Raw genomic sequence first — 21998 nt, forward strand, 5'->3', positions numbered from 1 at the left:
CAAGCGCTGGTGTGGTGTGGATGCCGCGCCAAGCCACAGCAGCAGCAAGTCCACAGTGAAACAAACAGCACCTCACCTCACCTTACCAAAACCCCCCGCCCCATCGGAGAAAAAAAAAAGGAAAAGTGAACATAAGTGAACATGGGGGAGGAACAATACTAACGTCACTGCAGGTCAGCCGAGCCGGCCCCCGCCCTCTTCCCATCCAGCACATTCCGGTTTCCATTCCTATTCAAACCCCGTTTCAGGCGGAGTCAGTCCCGAGTCCCGAGGACTTTTTCCTTCCGAAGGTCGTCGGTGTGAGAGGGGTCCATCCTCCACCGCTGCTGCATGAGCTCGGATGTTGGGAGTGGGGCGCAGGGGAGTGGGATCGGGGATAAGAGACCCTTCCCATGGACGCTTCCTTTGAGGTCCCTTTGGCTGACCTTACCGTTTTGGGATGCATCTTGTTTTTTGACCATGGCAAGCAAAGCTTTGGGGTAGTGTACTGTGTAGAAGAACCGAGACATGGGAGGCTGAGGAGGAGACAGACAGCTGAATGAATGTTGTCTTGTCGGATGATGATTGATTGATGATTGATGACGAAAGCTGCCGAGACACTGTAGTTGCTGCAGTGAATTTGTGATTGAATGGGCGGTCCATAGCACGAAGTACATAATATTGGACTTGGTTCGAGGTTTGTTCCGAAGCAAGCGCTGCGGGACGCGGAGTTGTCCACGGAATGCGGAAGCGCGGAAGTGCGGCGAAACAACCCAGGGTCCGTTCAATTGTTCTTCGTGGGGCCCTCAGATGGAAGCCCTTCAAGAATATCATCGAGATATCAGCTCTCTCACTGGTCCAGTTTACGAGCCTCATCGACGTCGGACAAGATACCGAGGTGGGGTTACACGCAGCTGCGCGATGTCAGATGTGCACCACATCGGCTGAGACCCCCAAAAGCCAGCTCATTTATCAACGGGGTGTGTTCTTCGCATTGTCATCTTGCATTGTATATCACCTCTTTCACCGTCTCTCAACTAACCCACATCGCATCCCATCCCGCTAGAAAAAGATCGCTTTTGCCCATATAACACCGCTCGCTAGGTCCCTTTATCCGATTTTACCCAACATAGATTCCAATTTCCAATAAACCTTGCCCCCTAGATCGGTGAGTACTGATTCAGCAAACTCCACACGCTATCATCTCCAAAATCACCCCCAAACTGACAATACGCGGGCACAGGCCCTTGACCGCCTTCCCCCGCCACAGGACAAGTCCCAATATTGACCCCTGTCCCGCCCCCCGACGTAAACTCTGTCGCCAGCTGCTGCCGTGGCGGTGGCTGTTGCCCATGGTTATACCCGGCTTGCTGCTGCTGCTGATACCCATTCCACGCCAGACCACCGTCTCCACTTGCACCTCCCGTTCCATTCCCATACCCAGGGCCATCCCCTCTCGGTGGTAGCGGCCCGGTCCGGCTAAGATTATGATAAATCAGATCGCTCGTAGCATAGATCGGTTGCAGGCTAGACCAGTCAAAATCTTGAGGTGGATTCCACTGATGGAATGATGAGCTGCTATTACTCCCATTGTTGTTGGTATCGTTGACAGATGGGTTGATGGTAAAGAGTGACGGGTCGAGATCGAGGTCGAGGTCAAGATCGAAGTTGTGCGCTACAGCGGATGTGGAATTTAACGTGGAATTGAGGCTTAGTGTCCGGTTGTAATCGGTCGTGGAGCTGTTCTTAAGGACATGGTTGGTATTGAGAGATGAAACAGTGGAAAGGGCGGTATTAGTATCGTGCGAGGCCGGGGTCCTTCCGTTCGAAGCTTGCTGCTGGGGCGAAAACTCATCCGCTGGCGTAGTAATGGCTGTGCTGAGACTTGTCCCTGAGCGCATCGATGGGGACGGGTTGTAGCTCGCTGGGGATGTCGTGCTAGGGGTGAGGCACATCGGCGAAGCGGCACTCACGCTATGCTTTCCGTTGCTGCCGTTGATACTGCCGTCGTGAGAAGGGTAATCGCCCCCGGCCGGCCGGTTGATCGACGACCCCGGAAGCAAAAGCTTCTGCGCAGCCGCCCTAGATAGGCCTAGGGCCTTGGTCATTCGCACACAGATGGCGTGCAAGACACCGAGGGCAGATTTGGCCAACGAGTTGCGCTCCGACATGGCCTCGAAACGCTCGACGGCCCAGTGGAAGTGCTGGATCGCCCGCTGCGTTAGGTCCGGGTGCTCCTTGGGGAAGAGAATGTAGATGGAGGCCATGAGGACGATTGCGTCGAATGTGCCGAAGAAGAGCGAGAATCTGCCGTCGTCAGTTAGTGGGCATTTTCCCTTTCACAAATTGGCCGGAAGCTGGAGACTCACGTTTTGTAGAACTGCGGCTTAAGCGCCAAAAAGTGCAGTCGTTGGGCGTTTAACATGCTCAAGCTCGCCTTGAGCGCCTCGGTCCGGCTCTTCGGTCGAGTGAAGATATATGGCCGGTGCAGCGCCATAAGCTCAAAGGTCAATATTTGCGGCATGATTACGCGGGACAGTGGCAACCAGGCGCACTCGGGCAACGCATCAAACCGCGTATCCGGGTTCTCGAGCCGGAAGTAGGCCGGCATGCGCGCATCCAAGTCCAGCAGCTCGTTGTGTAGCCGGTCGACTCGCGCAAAGTCCTTGGGGCAGGGTCCGTCCTTTTCCATCTCGATGATCTCCTTGAGTGGGCGTAGCACCATGTATTGCCACAGCGCGCGCGTGATGGGCGTGGGCGGATCATGGTCACCACGTGGAAGCACGGGGGTACGCGAACGGTCGAATTCTCGAGGAAGGGGAGTGTCGATGGGCAATGAAGGAGGCGCCATACTGAGGTCAGAGGTGGCCGGTCGCCCCAACACACACGCCATGTGGATGTCCCAGGTGACGAGGGTCATCCAAGTCCGGCGGCGCTGCTGGATAAGCCACTGGTTCTCAAGGATCGCTTCGGCGCTAGGACTAGATGGCCGTGGGTCTAGGTTGTCGCGGTGCATGCCGATTTCCTGCGCGTCGCGCATTGCCGAGCCGATGGCATGCCACTGTTCTGTTAGCCTCATGTAGGGGTATCTTTCGTCGATACTTGGGAGATTGTGGGTTTACTTACGGCCTCGGTCACAAGCCCGACGTACTTTAGCCAACTCGCTCTCATCCACCCTGCCAGCACCGTGTTCACTCCCATCCCCCTCTTGCCTAGCACGTTCAACACTTCCATACTGCAATCACTGTATTCTCTAGCCAGGTCCTCAAATGTCATGCCACCGGCATACTTCAACTCCCCCAACCACTCCCCGTCTGGTACAAGCCCATTAGCGGTAAGGACCCCATCCTTCACCTGCCCATCTATACTACGCCCTATATTCTCACAGGTCGCCGGAGAACGGACGTCTGTATCATCCACCACCAACAAGCCGACAGCGCACATTTGAAACACCACCGCTGGGAACGCCCGCATCTCAGCGCTTAACGCTGCCGGGCCTGCTCCAGTCGACAACAGACTGAAAGGGATGCGGTACCACGCCGCGAGCTGGGCATCAAAGACGTCACGGTCCATCATGCCGTAGTGCGGGTTGAACTCGGTAAAGTAGAGCGTGGCGAGCTTTTCGATGGCGCAGCGGGTGGGCAACTGGCGGATGAGGATTTTGTAGCGGTCGCGGGTCGCTGTGTCGATGGGCACAGCTGCTATGGTATTTGCTGGAGAAGAGTTGTTGGTGGGGGATGGGGCTGCGGTGTTGGTCGCCGTGCCGTCAAGATCCGACCTCGGGGTGTTGTTAGTATCGTCGTCATCGTCGTCGTCGGGCTGAATATTGGTGGTCTCGATGTGGTGGAGGAAGCCTAGGGTGTTGGCAGTGGCGTGGGAGTACCCGAACGTGGCGGCCGCCTTGGTAGGTAGGGAGATGGCACTCGTCGTAGTGTTGGCATCTTGGTAATCTTGTCCTTCAATCACATGGCGGCCATTGGATGATTGGGCCGCGGTGGCTCGTCGACCGTGTTGTTTGGCGGTTGGGGCGCCGGTTTCGTAACGACATGAGTTCTCCTTGTTGCGGGACACACAGTTGGTGCAGGGGAACTTGCGGTCGCACTGCTCTGCGTTAGAAGAGAGCTAGAGGAGAGTGAGAACAGAGAGAAGGAGAGAGAGATGGAGAGTGTGCTGGATGGGCCTATGAAGACGAAGGGCGGAGTGCAAGAGATGGACGAAGAGGAGGACAGAGCCAGGCGGAAGGAAGCAACACGGGATCAAAACACGAGACGACGCATAAGAACGGGCAAGCCAACCTTTTGCTTCCGTCGATGGCACTCGGTACACGAGATGACTATCCTCCTCCTCTTCCGCGGGGGCGGTCGGGCCGTCGCCTGTGCCCCTTCGGACGTGACGGTGGCGGCACCATTACTCTCAGTCCCATCGGCCCAATCCGTTCCCAATCCCGGCTTCATCTTAGGTTCCGGGCCCGACCCCGAAGCGTCGTGCGCCACTCCGTCCTCGGGACTTGATAATGATGTAGGGGACATGGATGGCCGATGATGACCGCTGTCGGAACAAACAAAAACAAGGGATTCGGAAATGTGAGACCCCGAGTACCACTGGCCCGGAGACTTTGCTCAGATGGGGGTGTACGCTGTACGTCACAAAGGCTCCGGTGGGGGTGGAGGGAGAAAGTTGGCTGAGAGGGGACTGACAAATCCTCACGAGAAGCCTGACAGGAAGAGAGAAGAAAAATGTAAGAGAGAGTAGATAAGATGAGACGCGTTCGTGCTGACAGACGACAAATTGCTCCTCGCCAAGTCAAGTTGCGGTGACGTTATGTTTTGTTCCTTCGCTTCCCACCGAGAAGTGAAAAATAATAAAGGTCGAGGATGTCAGGTCCAAGAACCCTTTCTCAGCTTCCATCCCGCCTATCTCAACAAGTGAGATGCAAGCGGCATGGAAACAAGCAAGGCTCCATTCTTTTGCTCACCCGCTTCCTCGCCCCAGTTCCCCCTTCCCCACGGGATGATGTCGGGCGGAAGATTGGTAATCATTCCTATCGCGCCTTCTCTCCTTCGCTGGGCTGGCCCGGGCCACTAGCAGGTCACTGCGCTGAGTGCATGGTTTTCAGCAAGTTAGCAAGGCCGACAGTCAGCACTCAGCAGCCTTCGGCGAGTTCCTTCTGGACCGCCAAGCTTTTTCAATTTGCTCCACCTGCCTGCCGGCCAGGCACAGAGTGCACGTGCCCGGCTTAGGCCCGTTAACTCCAGGTGCTAACTGCGGTTGTCTCTCCTCTCTTAAAGAATCCACAACCCCTCACTTCGGAGTCTTCTCCGTTATCACCGGGCTGTCGATGTTAAAATACCAAACGGCTGCGGCATGTGGTAACTGCCGTGGCTACATGTGTCCCTTGGCATGCGAGCATGGCGAGGTCGCGAAAAAAAAAGCTGGGGGGTGGGCGGCGCACGGTCATCTACCTGTGGACTTAAAATCGGACGATGCGGCGTTACGCTGGACTTCGGATGACTCTTTTTGTGTGCCGAGATGGACTGACACAAGGTCCGTTGCGATTTTGACAAGCTTTTCTTTCAGGTTAGAGTTATCTCCCCCCTATCACCTTCTCATTCCCCTTATTGTTGGTCTGGTTGAACTGTACGGAACAGACTTAATGTAAAATGTAGGTAGACGCAGAATAAAAAGACATTGATGCTTGATGCAACCGACGCTGTCTACGCAGGACGAATTAGACTAAGCATAAGCATAAACACAAAAAAGGAATATCGAAAAGTACACCTCCCATCCTTTACAAACGCCTATTCCAACCTTGCCAGATACGCCTTCCACGCCTTCCTCCTATACCGCTCCGCTTCCGACGGTGGATCGCCCGCCGTGATGATGCCGCGCCCAACGATCACAATATCCGTGCCCAGCGTGGTCACCAACTTGCTCGGGGTGTTGTATTGCTGCCCAAGCCCGTCGCCCCCGATCGGACCTCCGTCCTCCTCCCTGCCCTCCTCCTCTGGTGGTGGAAGCTTACAGCCGGGGGTCATAAGGACGAACGTGTCGTCAGGGGCAGAGTTCAGCGCCTCCTGCGCGACGTATCCCATGACGAAGCCCTTGTGCTCGCGTGCGGCCTCGACACAAGCCTGTGTGTAGTCCTTGGTCATGAGACAGCCCTTGGTCGACATTTGCGCGAGTAATAGCAGGCCACGGTCGGCGGGTGCCTCCTCGATGCCGGGGAAGACGGCGTCATCGCTACCGTTGTCGTGGTTCTTAGACAACCGCGGCGAGTCTGCGGGCTCGAATGACTGTGTCACCGTGGTGACCGAGACAATACTTCCTTTCCGGCCGTCAATGTCTCTGCTGCCTTGATGGGAGTGAGGATGAAGCCCCTTTTTATCCAACTGGGTATGCTCACCTTTCTCGTCTCGCCGTTGGCCGGTCTGCCCCTGTGCCGCCTCCTGCTCCTCGCCCTCGTCAAACTGGTCCGACAGCGGCGTGCCGACTGTGACAGACGTCTTGACTTCATAGTGGATCCTCGCCTTCCACTTGGCCGCCGCCTCTTCCAGAGCGCGCACCATATCCTTGCCGGCGTCAATATTAGCGTTGGTGATGTGCGCCCAGTCTATTATGCGTGCTGTCCCGGCCGTGTACTGCATCTGGACCGTCTTGCCGATGTCGACAAACTTGCGGTCCTCGAAGATCAAGAATCCGTGCTTCCGCGCGAGCGCCCCCAGCTTGGCCCCTGTCCCAGTCTGCGGGTTGTAGTCCCACCCCGAGATCAGGTCATAGTGTGTTTTGAGCACCACGATCGACGGGCCCACCTTGTCGGCCAGGGCCAGTAGCTCGCGGGCGGTCGTAACGTCGGCGCTGAGGCATAGGTTCGAGGCCTTGAGGTCCATCAGCCGAAAGAGGTACCGGGTGAGAGGGTGGTCGGCCGTCTTTGCCCGCTCGGCAAACGGCAGCGTAAGGGTCGGATGTCGAGTTGCCATCTTTCTTGTTGCGTCTCGTTAGCGTGGGTCCTTGTAATTTCTGTTTGTCTCCGGAATAAAGTAGCGATAATGTAGCAAGAGCTAAAATGGGCGGCCGGTTGAAATAGGAAGAGACGAAGAGCAATTGAGAGGGGGTGAAGTGCTGTGTCGGCCCTTTGCCGTCGTTTTTGTATGTAGCTCAAGCACTAACTCGATAGGGTGCAGCCACCGGTATTTACCGGTAGCTCGGACGGGTCCCAGGGGAATGGGTGCAAGCGTTGTCCAGACGGTCCAAGCAATCGTTTCTGCGCTGGTGACTTTGGCGACGCCACGGGGATAGGGGTCGCTGGACCGGGGTAGTGAAGCCCTGGGGTGCTCTGGTGCTGGGGTGCGTGATGCCGGCTCTCCTGTGTGCCAGGATATTTTTTTGGTTGTTTTTTATGATTTTCGTGGCGTGTTTCGCCCAGGGTGTGCGCTACCACCCACCTCGGCTGTCCCAATGCGTGCTTCACGGGGGCGATGCTAACACGCGGTCACTGGTAATGAAGCGGTGGACGAGGGAGTTGCTCGGGTGTTGTTGTTGGCTCTGCTCGTCGGGAAGGGGGATGAAATAACGGAGGAATGCGCCAACAAAAGACACGGGTGACTAAGGTAGTTATTACCTCTGCGAATTTGACTCGAGAGTCAAAGCAAGCGCAAGCGGGTCTGCACAGTTGGCGCGAAAGTTTGACAAGAACCCCGCAGGTGGAGGGGAGGTACTTTTCGGGAAAAGAAGGTCAAGCAAGTCGCAACGCAAGCTCACGTGAAGCTTCTGTTTGAAATGAAGAGCCTAAAAGAGAAGGAATAGAAGGGAAACTCCCAATTGGACGAAGGGGAACATATATCAAGACACGCCGGAAATGGGGAGAAGTGCAATTCTGCCAAGGGTCACGCGTCTTATATAGTTAGTGTAGGGAGAGTAACTCGAGCTGAACTTGAGGACCAAAGCCTCCAGGTTGTGAAAGAACTCGAAGGGTCGGCGGAGCTCCCAGGGAACTCCCAGGTTTCGTTGTCGCCTGTGATTTGATCAAAACGGGGTCGAGACCGCAGAAACTTATTCAAGCCAGCGCAACTTTCGCAGCCACACGGCCGGAGTCCACCGAGACTTCATCGGTGCGCACACGCAACACACCGCGGGCGACAACCGACAACGGATAACCTTCCAGCCAGTCGACGCGGCCTTGGCGTAAACCGAATCGCGGACAATGGGACGATGCAATGCGGATGCGTTGGGGCGAATGCCAAGGCGGGGACCAACAAGTCCCCTCTGGTGGTTGAGGTAGGGGGACAGGGGTCACAAGATGGGGGTCAAGGAGCAAAAAAAAAGAAAAAGGAAGAAAAAGGGGGGTTTTGTTGATGTCCCGTGCTGCTGTTGTGCTGCGACTCTGCGAGCATTGGATGTGTGTGGTTTGTTGCGGAATTTCCTCTGCAGGTCCGTCGGCGTGCCACTTCCATCTCCAGCTGTCCCACGGTCGGCAAACAACCGGCAGGCAAGACCCTTGACAGACACAAGGGTCGGCCTATTTTTGAGCCCTTGCTTGAGCCCTGGCCTTTCGTGGGGTCCCCTCAAGCAAGTGCGCACAGACCGATCGAGGCAAGTACCCCAGTTCCGCGCTCATCATTGAACATTTTATTTGCCGACCCGTCCGACTTTCGGACGCAACAATTTTTATACTCGCTCGTGCATAGGGCCGACTGCATCTTTCTGCAACGCTTGCATCTTGTACGATTGTGCAGCGACCCGGCGATCAGCAGAATCGGATGCTCGTCCCGAAGTGGCGCCATCTTGTCTCAGTCTCCGAGACAGATTGCAACCGTAGGATCCTTCGATAATTAACTTTGAGCTCCCTCGGCTACACCCACCGCACCTCCAAGCTTGTGGCGTCCTCGGGAAGAAGCTCTGTGCTTCCGTGGCGTTGGCCGGATTAAGGAATTCGGGGCGAGTAGTGCGCCTCGTCTTACTTACACAACGGCTCTCCGGCGATCGCCTATTTCCAAGTGCTCGATGTGGTGACGGTGGCTGATGCATTGTCTGCTGTTGTGCTGTACTGGCAGCCCGAGCAACAAATATCACGCCGATCCTGTTTCGACAGCATGATTCAGGACAGGGAGGCGACATGTCTTCCATCTTCGGCTTCAGCTCCTTTGGGATATCGCTCTTCGCGCTGGGGCCTCGTGGGGCGGCCTTCCGATCGATTTTGCTTAGACCATCGAATATTTCGGCGTCGGCTACACTACCCTTGATGCATGAGCAGCTGAGAACGATACATACCGTAAACAATCCACATCAGATCTAAATCAATGACGTCGTCCTGGGCAATGCGGTAGGTGCCGTGTCGAACGACGAAGCATACACATGGACGGAGGTCGCGGAGAAGTCATTGAAGGCAAAGCACGGACAGCACCTAAGTAAGCCTTGTGTAAACGTTTAAGAGTCAAGGGGCGAAAGACAACAGCTCGAACATTTGGGGCAAGACACGACTGCGGCAAAAAGAAATAAGGCTAGATTCGCGCCGCCACGATCGTCTCAAAACACCATCATCAATGACCACCACGCGTGGCGATAGCTTTCTTCAAGAGCTCGAACAATGTACTAGAAGACACGCTTCCATGCTTGTGGAAGTGAAATCGAAGCACGGACCGGTCTATGGGTGGCCAATTCCGCGCCGTTCCAGAACTCAAGGACGGTCCGAAGATCTTGAGCGACCCCGCGGCCCGCCAGTGTTTCGGCAGCATCAAGCTATCTGAGGACAAACGGGGCGGAATAAGAACGACCGCCCAACAGAAGCCAAAAATATTGAGTGTCGATCAGAGACAGTTAAAATACCAAAAAGAACTGGTAGGACGTCTGAAGAAATGATGATTGACTCAAATAACTCCTGTATGGCCGAGGACTTGTGTACACTACACTACATAACGTACATCGCAGCATCGCTGCGCCACGAACAGGGCATTAATTCGCAGATGGGCTGAAAGCGACGACCATCTCCGCCTGGTGGCTTGGTTCAGGAGATGACATGTTGGCTGCCACGAGCCGGCTGTTTGGAGTCTTTGGGCTAACTGTGAAAGACAAGGCTGGCCGGAATGTGCCTTGCTCTGTTTGATCAACCACAAAGAAGAAGCAACCGCGAAACGAAAAACTGCCGCCAAGGAATGGAAATCTTGCACCTCTGCAAGCTGAAGGGAGGGCGTACAAAACGTCACGGAATGTTACCGTACTTCAGAATTGCTGCTTGGGTCGCTTATCGATACCCCTACCGACCGTTATCTCCCCCTGGGCCTTGGGTGGAAATACCGAAATTTCGGGTCAGCACAGGCCGCCGTCATCGTCATATCGCGTTTACCCAACCAAAAACGGGCGGTAGGCTGGAAGGCTGAGTGACCGAGAAGGCATCCGTAATCTGCAATCAGCCCATCTTTGTCATGCTCGTCCCCCTCTTTCGATAAGGATCCCCTCGACAGCATCCATCACGACGAGCCCCTCTCGAACATTCGCGAACGGAGTTGAATTTTGGCCGCAGAAAGCAAGAGGCCTTCCCTGCGCCGATCCACACTTTCCGGTTCCATTTCCGCGCCATCCGGGTTCTTCGGGGCTTTTGCCGCCGCGACCGACCGAGCACCTAATCTTTCGACCGACTTCATCGATCCGAAGCCCGACGACTTTTTGAACCGTTGAAAGAGGAGACAAATCTCAGCCCATCGACCATACCTTCGGATGACCATCGAATAGAACGACGCACCATGGCTGGAGCGAAGAACCGACGTCAGGGTACGGCGGCCGCCGCGCCTGGGCTTCAGGGGCAACCCCACGAGCATGCGCCGACCGTCAACGGGAACGGGAGCGCACACGTCGTTGAGAAGGATGAGCGGAAAGAGGAGGAGGAGGAACCAAAGGAGAATATCTTTCTCTTTTGGCCAAACATCATCGGTACGAACAAAAAAGGGCTAAAACCTCCTTTGCCACTTTAGGAGGGGGTTCAGACCACACTAACAAGACTCTCCTTCGCCCAGGCTACTCCCGCATCGTCCTCGCGATCGCCTCGCTCTACTACATGCCACTACACCCACGCACATGCTCGCTCCTGTACAGCATTTCCTGCCTGCTAGACGCGCTAGACGGGTACGCGGCGCGCTACTTCGAGCAGTCGACGCGTTTCGGCGCCGTGCTCGACATGGTGACGGATCGATGCACGACCTCGTGCCTGCTGGTGTTCTTGTCGTCGGCCTTCCCGCGCTGGGCGATCCTGTTCCAGGGCCTGATCGCGCTGGACTTTTCTAGCCACTACATGCACATGTTTGCGACGCTCGCGATGGGCGGGAACAACACCAGCCATAAGAACGTGGATAAGTCGCGGAGCTGGATTCTGTCGCTTTACTACACCAACAAGGTACCTACCTACACCTCTCTTTACCCCATCCCTATTCTCCGCCCCGACTTTCGGAACCCCCAGCAAACTGACCCTTATTCTCCCTCCGCAGACCGTCCTCTTCATCGCCTGCGCCCTCAACGAAGCCTTTTTCATCGCCCTCTACCTCCTCTCCTTCTCCTCCCCCCTCCTCTCCCCCTCCCTCCTCGAGACCGTCCCTGACCACGCAGCCGAAGCCATCCACCGCGGTGCCCAGGTCAACTCCTCGCTACTACGCCACCTCTTCTCCAACCCGCACAGCGCCGGTGCCCTCGAGCTCGCCCGCGCCAACAAGATGGATAGCTTCTGGCCTTGGGTCTTTGCGGGCGTTAGTTTCCCTGTTATGGCACTTAAGCAGATTATCAATGTGGTGCAGTTGGTGAAGGCGAGTCGGTGGTTGGCGGAGGGGGATGTGGCAATGCGGAAGGCGCAGGGGTTGCCGAGGAAGAGGAAGACTGCTTGAGCGGCTTGCTTCTTTTATGGGCCAGAGGGGAAGACGATATGGTGTGTAAGGATATTGGTGAACAGCTCCATGCTAGGCCTCAACCGGGGCCTAAGCACTGTACTGTTCAAGGAAGGGGAGATGGGCGGTGTATTTTGGCTTTGGCAGAGATAACGGGGCTATAACGGTCTGCTTTGCAAGAGACCTAGCGACCTGTCTGTCTGGGGACGAGGAGTGACTTCACTGTTTTGATTGCATCTAACCCACAGCGGTTTTTGTCTCTGTCTCTGTCTCTCTCTTTCGGCGTTTATAGGATCAGGGGGTTAGGACGGTACTTGGGGGGTCGGTAGCACGGGGACAGCATCAGGGACGGGGAGCATCCTTTGAGAGAGACACCACCTAATTTTTTTTGACCGGGCGGGCGGGCTGGCTGTGACCAGTGTTGTTGTTTTTTGTCTTCCCTTTGTGAGGTCGGGGGTGGTCCCCTTGTGGGATCAGTCGTTCTTGTTTTGTTCGGCTCTTTTCTTCACATCTTGTTGTTTTTCCCCCTTTACCACGATTATCTAATCCTGTCATTTTTGGAAGTCTTTTCTCGCTTCGTATCCCTGTTCTTCTCTCTCTCTCTCTCTCTCTATCTGTTGTGTTAGTTATTACATAGAATTGGGTTTAGGTTAGAATGTGAGGAGCGGTGTCACGACGGTCCCTGATATAGGAGAGCACTTCCGTGTTCCGTGCCTGAGTTTAGTGAGTGTGTTATACTGGTTCACTTTTGCGCTGTCTTCTAGTCATCCTTCCGGCTCCCCCCTAATCTCCTCCCCAACTCACCTTTGCCTTTTACCCCCTTTTCCATCTCCCCCTTCGTCCGTCCTCCACCACCCCCCAAGAGCGTGTCTATCTACCCATCGGTTAGTGCTTTTTCGCCTCTCGATGCCTCTTCACGTTATCACCCCGATCCGACTTGTACGTGCACCCAAGCGCCGGACACCGTATCCAGACAATTTTCCCGTCGCGGTGTTTCGCCCGTCTATGACGGCGGAGGTCGTGTTTGGTGGATACGCGGTGGCCGCATGTATGGCAGGTGACGACGTTGCTGGAGCAGCGGTTACGCCGGTGGAATCTGGGAGAGGGGGAGGAGGGGGAGTGGTGTAAGTATTGTGAAAAGGTGGAGGGGGAGGGATTTTCGGTGGGGGGTAGATGGGCGGGAGAGGAAGTTACTTACTTGAGGTCTTTGTAGGTGTCATAAACGTCGTCTTGGGCGCATTTGCCGCATTTACGTGGGATGAAAGTCGTACCGGGGTTGCTTTCCGTAGTCCTCTTGGTGCTGGCCTCGGTGACGGTGCTGGGGGTACTGTTTGGGCTGCTGTTACCGCTGCCCTCACAGTTGGTGTCTTCGCCGTCAAAGGCGCCGTAATCGAGGTTGTCGGGGAGGCCAAAATTGGGGTCCACAGAAAAGGAGGGTGTGTTTAAATCCGCATAATCGAGAGTGACTGGAGGATAACTGGCAGTGTGCTGCTCTAGGCCCGTATTACCAGGGCCAAAACCAACTGCGTTGAGATCGAGAGGGTTGAATGGGAAAGGCGGTGGGAAAGCACAAGGATAACCTGCTGCAGGAAGCGGGATTTCGGCTGTCGATGTAAAGGCACTTTGGGCTTGCTAAGTAGCCCCGTCGTGGGTGAAACCACCCGCTTGTGCCGTTGCGTCGATCTGGCTTCCCGAAAACCCAGCGGTTTGGTCGATGTAAGGGTCTGAAAGGCCGAACACTGGGGTCATGGGAGACTCTCCGGGGTAAATGGTGGAGGTTTGGCCGTCATTTCCGGGGCCTAAGAACGGTAGATTGTCTAGGCTGTAAGTGTCGCCGGGTGCGACGAACTGGGAGTAGGGTGGTGTCACCAAGGGGTATGGTGGGAAAGGGGGGTTTTGTAAAGCCGGGGTATCAAGGTCACAGGTCAAATCGTCAAAGGGGAGATCAGGTTGTGTCCGGGTTTCTAACGAGGAGCCCCCATCCAGAAACGCATCGTTCGACGGGTCGGTTTCATCCTCGGTAAGAGACACCATAGACTATCCTATGATAAGCGAGAGGAAAATTATAGGGGTTAATGTCCCAGGGGTCAACGACAGAGCAACCGACCAGAAATAGATCGAGAGATGGATTGGTGTCGTCCATTCCCGTGGTGTGCCCGGATCACCGGGGCTCGGGCACGTTGACGAATCGTTTTGCGGTAAGACAAGGTCACAAGCGGAAAGAGTATACTGAGCTTAGCAGACTAGATATGCAGAGAGGCCCGCCACGGGGCTGATGCCAGAACTTAAATACCCGTCACTCACCCTTATCGTCGTGTGTTTGTAATCATCCTCCTTCCTTCGAGTACCTAGAGCCTTGTTAACTCTGTAGACCGGTTCGGAAAGTCGACCTGTAGCGTGACACCCGATTAAACCAGAAATGAGGCGAGGTGCTATCCAATAAGAACGGCATATTTCTTGGTCTCCCCTCCTCATCCAAACGCAGAGGCAGACAGACGCACTGCGGCCATCTGAGGTATGTCGCTTATTGGGGCGATTTTGGACCGGCAGGCTGGCGGCATCAACTATGCACTGAGGCCATAGGGACTTCTGTCGCTATTGGGTGTGATGGTTGTTGAGCAGCTTGACGTGATGATTATGGAGGGTTACTCAGGTTGGTTTGCGGTCAAGCTTTGGCTTTTGTGCGCGCCTCGCAACCCGCGAGATCATGTCAAAAAGTATCTACCAAGTTACAAACACTCTTTGGGACGTATCGCCGGGAGGGGGGCTCGGATAACCTCCTCGGGGAGATGGAACCACGGGAAGCAAAAGAGCGTTTGGACTGACGAGTGAAGATAAAGTGTTTTCAGTTAGTATTTACCTATAGCTCACTCGTTTGAAGGGCCCGGGCATGTGCGGGGGGCACGTGCGGGGGGCATTCTCTTAACACCAGCGTTAGGTCACCTCTGCAACCCGTAGGTTGTCCTGTTGATCATTAGGAATCGGACGAGGCAAATCGATATTGCAGATACCACAAAAATAAGCGTTGTACTGGCCCGTTTGGCGAATCATGGACAATACCCATTTCCTGCAACCACATGGGCCAGGAATGGGGTTGGAAAACGCCAAGAAGAATGCAACATTTTTTGGTTATCGATTCAGAAGCCATTGCTCATGAAAGGATTACTTGACTTAGCCTCTTCCCTGCTATTCTAGGTATGTACAGGCTACAGACTATGTGCACGAGGCCCAATCCGCCTCCTATTCCATCAATCCGATAATAACAGGTGGATCGAGTTGTGTACCTATGTCATTCCTAGAGCCCCACATCCACCCCACCATGAAACCAACGCAGCCCCTCCCAAGGTCAACGGATCGTCAACCTCGTCTCGAGACCCAAGCCTCGTGTTCCTAAGTCTTGGGTCTCGAGCATCTCCTCCATTGTGGCTGTCTGGTGCGGCAGAGGCCCATCCCCTGAGATTTCATCCGACTTGTGACCAGCCACAAAATGTGGTCTGGTGCTTTTCCTAGGGGATTGTCTAATTGCTTGGCAGGAGAGGAAATCAGACCGGCGGCCCGTAGAAGAAATTAGAATGCAATAGGTAAGCGACCTTATTTTGAAGCATGCTCTAGGTAGCATACGTCGCTGCGTCGCCGCTTTCTTTTTTCTTTGGGAAGGGGGAAAGGGAGGACCTGCGCAATAAAGTCAGAAGCCCCACAAAACATTGCCAGTTCCTTCCCAAAACGGCAATAACACCTCCAGCAAAAAGAGCAGAATGTGTTATAAGGAAGCGGCTCAGCTAATCCAACGTACTCCACCAACAACACACTCCAACCTAGGTAGGTCACAGCGTTTACTACCTATGTAATCCACCTACCCAACGTCAAAATTGGAACGGCCCGGCCGCTCAAGACCCCGACCCGCGGCCCCCTACGTCTGATGTTGGGGACACCGACCGGATGGCCAGGGTGATTCTTAACTAGCGAGACCTAGCTACAGTACAGAAGCGGCACAGGAAGCAGGATAAGTAGGGCCGGGGGAAAAGAAGGAGAAGGAGGAGAAAAATAAGCGGAATGGAATGGCCGGGCTAGGACGGACGGACTGGCTTCGCGTCCTTCGGCCCTACCTCCATGGCCTGCCTTCCACGACCTTAGCTGTAGCAGGACTGCAAGACTGCTATGAAACAGACTATGCGGCCCTTTGTGGGGGACTGGAACGCGCGCGTGCGCATGATGTAGCGTATCTGTTTTGAGTGTGTTTTTTTGGGAGAGGTTGTTGTTTTTATTCCGTTTATTTTTTCTGCTAGTTTTAGGCGGGCATGTATGCAGGAGTGTTCAAAAGCCTCTCTTCTTTCAGACCATCGTCAGCTGTTCTTCGATATCTAAATGTCCACTAGCGGCTATCCCCACTAACACCTCCTACAGGACCATCCGTCCTTTCAGTCCCCCCGTTTAATCCTGCATTCCACCGGCCATCCGTCAAGGCTGGCCTTAGCCCGGCCGCAACACCATAGGCTCGATGGTCCAGACGGAGGCTAGTGTCTCCACGGGCTAGATGCACCGCTTGAAGGACCGCTGCTTTGTTGTGCTGCCGTGGTTAAATACCGTCCCGTCTCTTCCGGTCTAGGGGCTCTCGAACGATCCATAATCATCAGCTCAAATTTTCCAATCTCACATCATCAACCTATCAAGCATACTTCACAGATCTTGGAGTTACACTCTCAGCAGACTTACCACCGTCACCATGCAGCGCAACGTCCAAAACAATAGAAAACAGAACTCCGGAGGGGGCACTGGTAGCAACGGTACTAGTAACAACGGCGCCCCGACACCCACCAAGACCGCGCGCCGCAACGCATCGGCTGCTAATTCTAATGCTACTGTATCGAAGCCTGTTGCTCCCCAGCAACCGCAGCAGCAGCAGCGTTCCACAGCCGCCTCAACTTCAACCCGGCAGGTGCAAGCCAGCAATGGCCAGCCGAGCAGCACTCACAACACCAGCACCAGCACCCGCACCAGCGCTACTGCTACTGCCAGCACGGCAACTGCCGTAGGCCAGCAACAACAGATTCCTATCCGTTCAGGTCCCGGAAAAAACACTGCTGCTGCTGCTGCTCCTGTTGCTGCTACTGGCCCAGCCAAGAAGACCGCCGCCGCTGCGACCACAGCCGCTCCGAAGTACCCTGACCTCAAAAACGAGCGATACATCGCCGAGCTAGCCGTGCAACGCGTCGTGCTTGCAACCAAGACCGTTCTCAACTCGATTCTCCCTCTTAGTCCTGACGCTCCCAGCTTTGGCGCCGCCCTCGGTCAAGTGAAGATGGCAGGCGCCAAAGCAGCCGGCGCCGCAAGCGGCGCCACAGCCGGCGCCATAGCCGTAGCCACAGCCGTGGCCAAAGCCGACGACTCGCCCGTGACAATCGCCGATTTCGCCGGGCAAGCACTCCTCATCGCCGCGCTGAACAAGGCGTTCCCCCGGGACGGCTTCCTCGGCGAGGAGACGGCCAAGGAGCTGCGTGCCAACCCGGCGATGGCGGAGAAGGTGTGGCAGCTCGTGAAGGCCACTAAGCTCGCGGATGCGGAACGCGAGACGCTGCTCGGCCGGCCCAAGTCCAAGGAGGAGATGCTGGCGCTGATTGACCTTGGCGGGAGCGTGGAGACGGCCGTGCCGGGGAAGCGGTACTGGGTGATGGACCCCTTGGACGGGACGTCGGCGTTTTTGCAGGGCGGGCAGTACGCCGTGGCTCTAGGGCTGGTGCAGAACGGGCGGGAGATATTGGGCGTCGTGGCGTGTCCGAACCTGCCGTACGAGGTAGCGTTTGCGTCGGCCGCTGTGATCGGGGGCCCGCCCTTGCCGGGCGGACAGGCCTGGATAGACGCACAGAGGTGGGTAGTGGGCGAAATACATGAGGCGATGGTTGGCGATGAAGGGCTGGGCATCATGATGGCGGCGGTGCGGGGCCACGGCGTGACGATTCGGAAGGTCGGGAAGGGCAAGTTGGGCAAGTCCGCACAGGTCGACCGCAGCGGGCTCCGGCAGCCGCCCATCACAGAGCCGTATCCCGGCCCGGCCAAGTTTAAGAAGCTAGTCTTTGTCGATTCGGAGAACAGCCCCAAGACGCGGGTGGATAAGCTCAAGCTGTTCACCGGGGGCTGCTCCGGGGCCGTGCAGCTATACTCGTCACATGTGCGGTACGCTGTCATGGCCCTGGGCGACCGCAGCTGGACGCAGATCCGTTGGCCGAAGGCCCCTAACGAGAAGGGCAAAGGAAGGTGGTCGATCTGGGATCATGTCGGCACGCCGCTCATTTACACCCAGTCTGGGCCGGGCGTGGTGACGGATCTGCTCGGTAACAACCTGCGGTACGACGAGGGGAGGAACTTGGAGAGTACTTGGGGCGTAATCACGGCCGACGCGACGATGCACCGGCAGATCGTTGACATGGTGGCTGCCATGCCCAAGTTCTGAACGTATGTTTTGTTTTGTTGGAGAAAGAGAGAGAGATCGGAGTTGGGGCGTTGGTTAGTTGGTTGGGTGCTTTTCCACAGGGTCAAACTAGGTAGCAGGGTCAATGTCGAAGTAACGGCTGTAACAAACTTGTCATCATGCGTCGACCGTACGGTACGTGCTGCGATGAATCAATTCACTTTTTGTGAATTCCTTACCTAACCTTCCGACTCGAGAGGAGAACGCCATCATCCCTCAAACGCCCTTAACCTAGCTTAACCCCCACCAACCACTTTCCCGCCCTCCTCTCCGTTGAACCGACTGTATTAAAGGTTTCCGTCCCCCCCAACCATCTCCCCTCCCCCCTTCCCAGAAGCAGCAGCAGCAGCAGCACCCCCCATCTCCCTCACAGCATCAGCACAATACCGCACCAACGCATCCGCCACCATCCAAAACCCCTGATCCGCTGGTGTCTCGAACCGGACCATACCCCGGTGATCGGCTGCGATGCCTGTTCGCTCGGCGCTATCGTCGTGCGGTGGTGCGGCGCTGGTGGGGGGGACTATGAAGACTGCTTTGCCGAGGGTGAAGAGCGGGGTTGTTGTTGTTGTTGTTGTTGTTGTTGTTGTTGTTGTTGTTGTTGTTGTTGTTTTGAAGGCTGGGTGGGGGTTAGTGGCGGAAGAGGGCCGGGAGGAGGGGAGGAGGAGGAAGAAGACAGAAGAGTTGCGATGCGTCTACTGCGCAGCCCCAGCGTCAGTTTCAGTTTCAGTTTTGGGCTCCATCCCAGATAAGTCTTTTTCTGCTCCCAGAAATAAAAGATCCGGAACTGCGGCATCAGCGGGATAAAGAAGTCGGTAATATTCTGCAGTGTCTCTGATTCGTGCTCGAGTACGGCGACGAGATCGGACCGGCGACTGGCCATTCCTAGTGTTGCGGCGGCACCGGTGAGTTTGAGATAGGCTAGCCATGTTGCTTTGGAGGTGCTGTAGTGGGGTGTGCCGAAAAAGAGGATGCTATAGGTGTGTGTGAAGATGGCGTGGTCTGTCTGGCCGGTTCTCGTTTGGGCGTAGCACAGGGCCTTATGGTGGTTGGTGTGGGATTCGAAGAAAGGATTAAGAGCAGAGGGTAAACTTACGCGTTTCACGACGATGCCACCAAGAGAGTGACAGAGGAAAATGATGGGCTTGTCAGCGGTGCCCGAGAGCTGAAATGTTATGTGTCATCAGCAAGCCGTGTATGTCCCAGATGACGGGCTACTATTTTAGGGAAGTTGTCTATAAATACTTACTTTCCTGTAGGTTGACAAGTCCTCGACCAGTGTGTGGGCATGATCATGAATCCGATCCTGGGATGGGTCGGCCCCCGTCAAGGATGAGAAGCTACCATTATATCCCCAGACAAGCACACGTGCGTTTTGAACATAGCGGGGTAGAAACTGAGGGTCACTAAGCCAACATATGCCGGAGTCTACCGTCGTCCAAGTCCCAAGGGCATTCCCGTTTAAGCCGTGAACGGCAACAATACTGAAACGAGGTGGATAGGTTGTTAGCCGACCGAACTTCGACGCTCTACAGTCAATGCCCTGCGGGTTTGAACGTACTCCACCTCCGGTTCCATAGGGGGTGGTGGACGGTGTATCTCACGGATGCCATACTTGACTTCCTCTTCCCTTGCCCAACCCATCCTCCCTCATCAAAGTACAGAGAGGTAACTAGGCCCGGATGCTAACACAAGGGGGCCTGAAACTAGACTGCCATCGGTACAAATGTGAGAAAAGGCTGGGCGATAAAGCAGCAGAATGAAGCGTATCGGAGAAGGGTAAAAGAGGAGGAAAGGAAAAATGTAAATAAAATCTATTTCAGCTCCATTAATGTTCTTTGTGAGATAGGATAATTGGTCTCTGGGCGCTCTCCAGCTTCCCCGGACTCAGGTAGGGTTCACTGCAGGCTTTTTCTGTTGCGCTTCCTTCTGAAACATGAGGATGCACGGTGAGCGCTTACCTGCAGCAGTGCGAACAACCATGAGTTCCCAGCCAATAGATCGGACGTTACCCCTCCTCCCTTACCACACTCCAACACTACCAATTTTCAAGAAAATCATGGGAGTTTTCGTATTGCTATTATGGCGAGATGCTTAAGCTTATGAAAGCTAAACCAAGAAACACCTACATGCTAGTTTTTAACCAACTTCTATGCAATATTTATTTTCCAGATGAGGCATGCTTTGTGACCGCCACGCGGCAGCCATCCGCGCTGGAAAGGACGAGTGTCAGCTTCTGTTTCTCAGTATCCACAGGCTCGATGACCTCCCCCTTAGGCATTTCGATCGAAGAGTATGTCTGGAGAAGCCGGACGATGGTGTATGACACTTCCATCAGCGCAAAATCTTCACCCAGGCATTGCCGTGGCCCACCGATGAAAGGGAAGAATCCCCATCCAATGCCGCGCAGCTCACCCGTTTCCCAACGCTCAGGCCGGAAGTCGTCAGCATCCAGCCCAAAGAGATTTTTCCGCCGTGAGTTGACATATTGCGAGAACACAACAAGCTCTCCTTTTCGGACAAGAATTGGCTTGTTTCCATCTGGGCCACCACCGGTTGGTAACAACGTCGTCTTAACGGCCTCGCGGTTGTTTAGTGGCACCGGTGGATACAAACGCAAGCTCTCCTTCACCACACACGCCAGGAAGGGCATGTCCCTAATCTGGGCACGCGTAGGGTTTGTCAGGTCGCCCATAACGCCCTGGACTTCACCACGTAGCCGCTCGAGCACTTGTGGGTGGCGTACCAACAACCGGCTGATTCGGGGATGGAATTGTTAGCAATGGACAAATCTGTGATGTAATAAACGGATAAGGAATGATGAGGATAATAACACAAAACAAGATAAAGATAAAAAAAGAAGAAAAGGGGATGGAAGAAAATAACGGGAAGAACCCCGGGAAAGGACCTACAAAGTCCACAACAAACAGCAAGCCGTGGTATCTCTCCCGGCGAGTAAGACGTTAAGCAGCTGATCGCGGAGATCAATGTTACTAGTAGACTCCGCTGCCAGCTGCTTGATAAACCAGGAGGCGGATTCATCCTCATTTGCCTTCTCCGTCTTTTCTAATTCAGCCCGATCCATAAAACCTTGCTCCCGAATGTACCTCTCGACGAAGCGGTGGACATTCTGGCATGCCTGGCGGAATGACGCCGGGTTATAAGCGGCATGGAAGGGGGCTAAGCGGAAACGTTTGGCCAGGCCCTCTTGAGCAACATTGAAACTCTCGGCAAACTCCCCGGTTTTCGGCCGCCTGGTCGAGGCCGGCTCGGAGACTGTACACCGACTTGCCAAAAAGCAGCTCGGTAGCTACGTCCATGGTCAGGTTGAAGAAGAGCGGTTGGAGGTCAATGACTCTGCCTTCTTCGGTCGGCATGCAGTCAATCATATTACCCACATGCTCATGGAAGTGACGGAGGTCTTGATACCGGGCACGGACAAACTGCTTCCATGGGACCTTCAGGAGAGAGCAAGAAAACATGCACATACACCCAAAACACACGAGACAGGAGGAAACAAAATACAAGAAAACGATATGGGAGGGTGACGGGAAGTTGACCGGAACTGGGGGAAAGGCGCCGGCTACCTATGACAGAGAACGAGCAAGGCCCGTCCTCAGCCTTTCGTCCCTTCCACAGAAGAAAGTGCCGTGGCTGGGTACTTCTTTCCCAACCCCAACCTAATAATT

At 55.1% G+C, this 21998-nt stretch overlaps 6 protein-coding genes across 6 annotated transcripts; 2 read left to right on the forward strand and 4 right to left on the reverse strand.

The window, feature by feature from the left end:
• Positions 1–1139: 1139 nt before the first annotated feature.
• Positions 1140–6956, reverse strand: C8A04DRAFT_40712 (OMPdecase-domain-containing protein; the record flags this gene model as incomplete). The annotated part of the gene is made up of 8 exons (XM_062785038.1): positions 1140–1557; positions 1831–1953; positions 2032–2286; positions 2349–3040; positions 3106–3293; positions 3366–4085; positions 5689–5693; positions 5788–6956. 8 exons carry the CDS (start codon positions 6954–6956, stop codon positions 1140–1142), a joined length of 3570 nt encoding a protein of 1189 aa, XP_062632832.1.
• A 3759-nt stretch (positions 6957–10715) lies between these two features.
• C8A04DRAFT_15840 (uncharacterized protein) lies at positions 10716–11843 on the forward strand (the record flags this gene model as incomplete). The annotated part of the gene is made up of 3 exons (XM_062778636.1): positions 10716–10902; positions 10986–11362; positions 11454–11843. 3 exons carry the CDS (start codon positions 10716–10718, stop codon positions 11841–11843), a joined length of 954 nt encoding a protein of 317 aa, XP_062632833.1.
• An 885-nt stretch (positions 11844–12728) lies between these two features.
• C8A04DRAFT_33062 (uncharacterized protein) lies at positions 12729–13877 on the reverse strand (the record flags this gene model as incomplete). The annotated part of the gene is made up of 3 exons (XM_062782315.1): positions 12729–12939; positions 13042–13336; positions 13505–13877. The coding sequence occupies 3 exons, from the start codon at positions 13875–13877 to the stop codon at positions 12729–12731; spliced, it is 879 nt and encodes a 292-aa protein (XP_062632834.1).
• Positions 13878–16566: 2689 nt separating this feature from the next.
• C8A04DRAFT_15835 (uncharacterized protein) lies at positions 16567–18291 on the forward strand (the record flags this gene model as incomplete). Its single annotated transcript, XM_062778633.1, has 2 exons — positions 16567–17634; positions 17707–18291. 2 exons carry the CDS (start codon positions 16567–16569, stop codon positions 18289–18291), a joined length of 1653 nt encoding a protein of 550 aa, XP_062632835.1.
• Positions 18292–18596: 305 nt separating this feature from the next.
• On the reverse strand, positions 18597–19953 carry C8A04DRAFT_33064 (putative cytochrome P450; the record flags this gene model as incomplete). The annotated part of the gene is made up of 4 exons (XM_062782316.1): positions 18597–18928; positions 19009–19474; positions 19559–19793; positions 19871–19953. The coding sequence occupies 4 exons, from the start codon at positions 19951–19953 to the stop codon at positions 18597–18599; spliced, it is 1116 nt and encodes a 371-aa protein (XP_062632836.1).
• Positions 19954–20470: 517 nt separating this feature from the next.
• Positions 20471–21791, reverse strand: C8A04DRAFT_40715 (cytochrome P450; the record flags this gene model as incomplete). The annotated part of the gene is made up of 3 exons (XM_062785039.1): positions 20471–21065; positions 21222–21563; positions 21598–21791. The coding sequence occupies 3 exons, from the start codon at positions 21789–21791 to the stop codon at positions 20471–20473; spliced, it is 1131 nt and encodes a 376-aa protein (XP_062632837.1).
• Positions 21792–21998: the final 207 nt, after the last annotated feature.

The sequence above is a fragment of the Dichotomopilus funicola genome (genome assembly GCF_033296635.1).
Source record: "Dichotomopilus funicola strain CBS 141.50 unplaced genomic scaffold C8A04scaffold_109, whole genome shotgun sequence".
Classification (NCBI taxonomy): Eukaryota; Fungi; Ascomycota; class Sordariomycetes; order Sordariales; family Chaetomiaceae; genus Dichotomopilus; species Dichotomopilus funicola.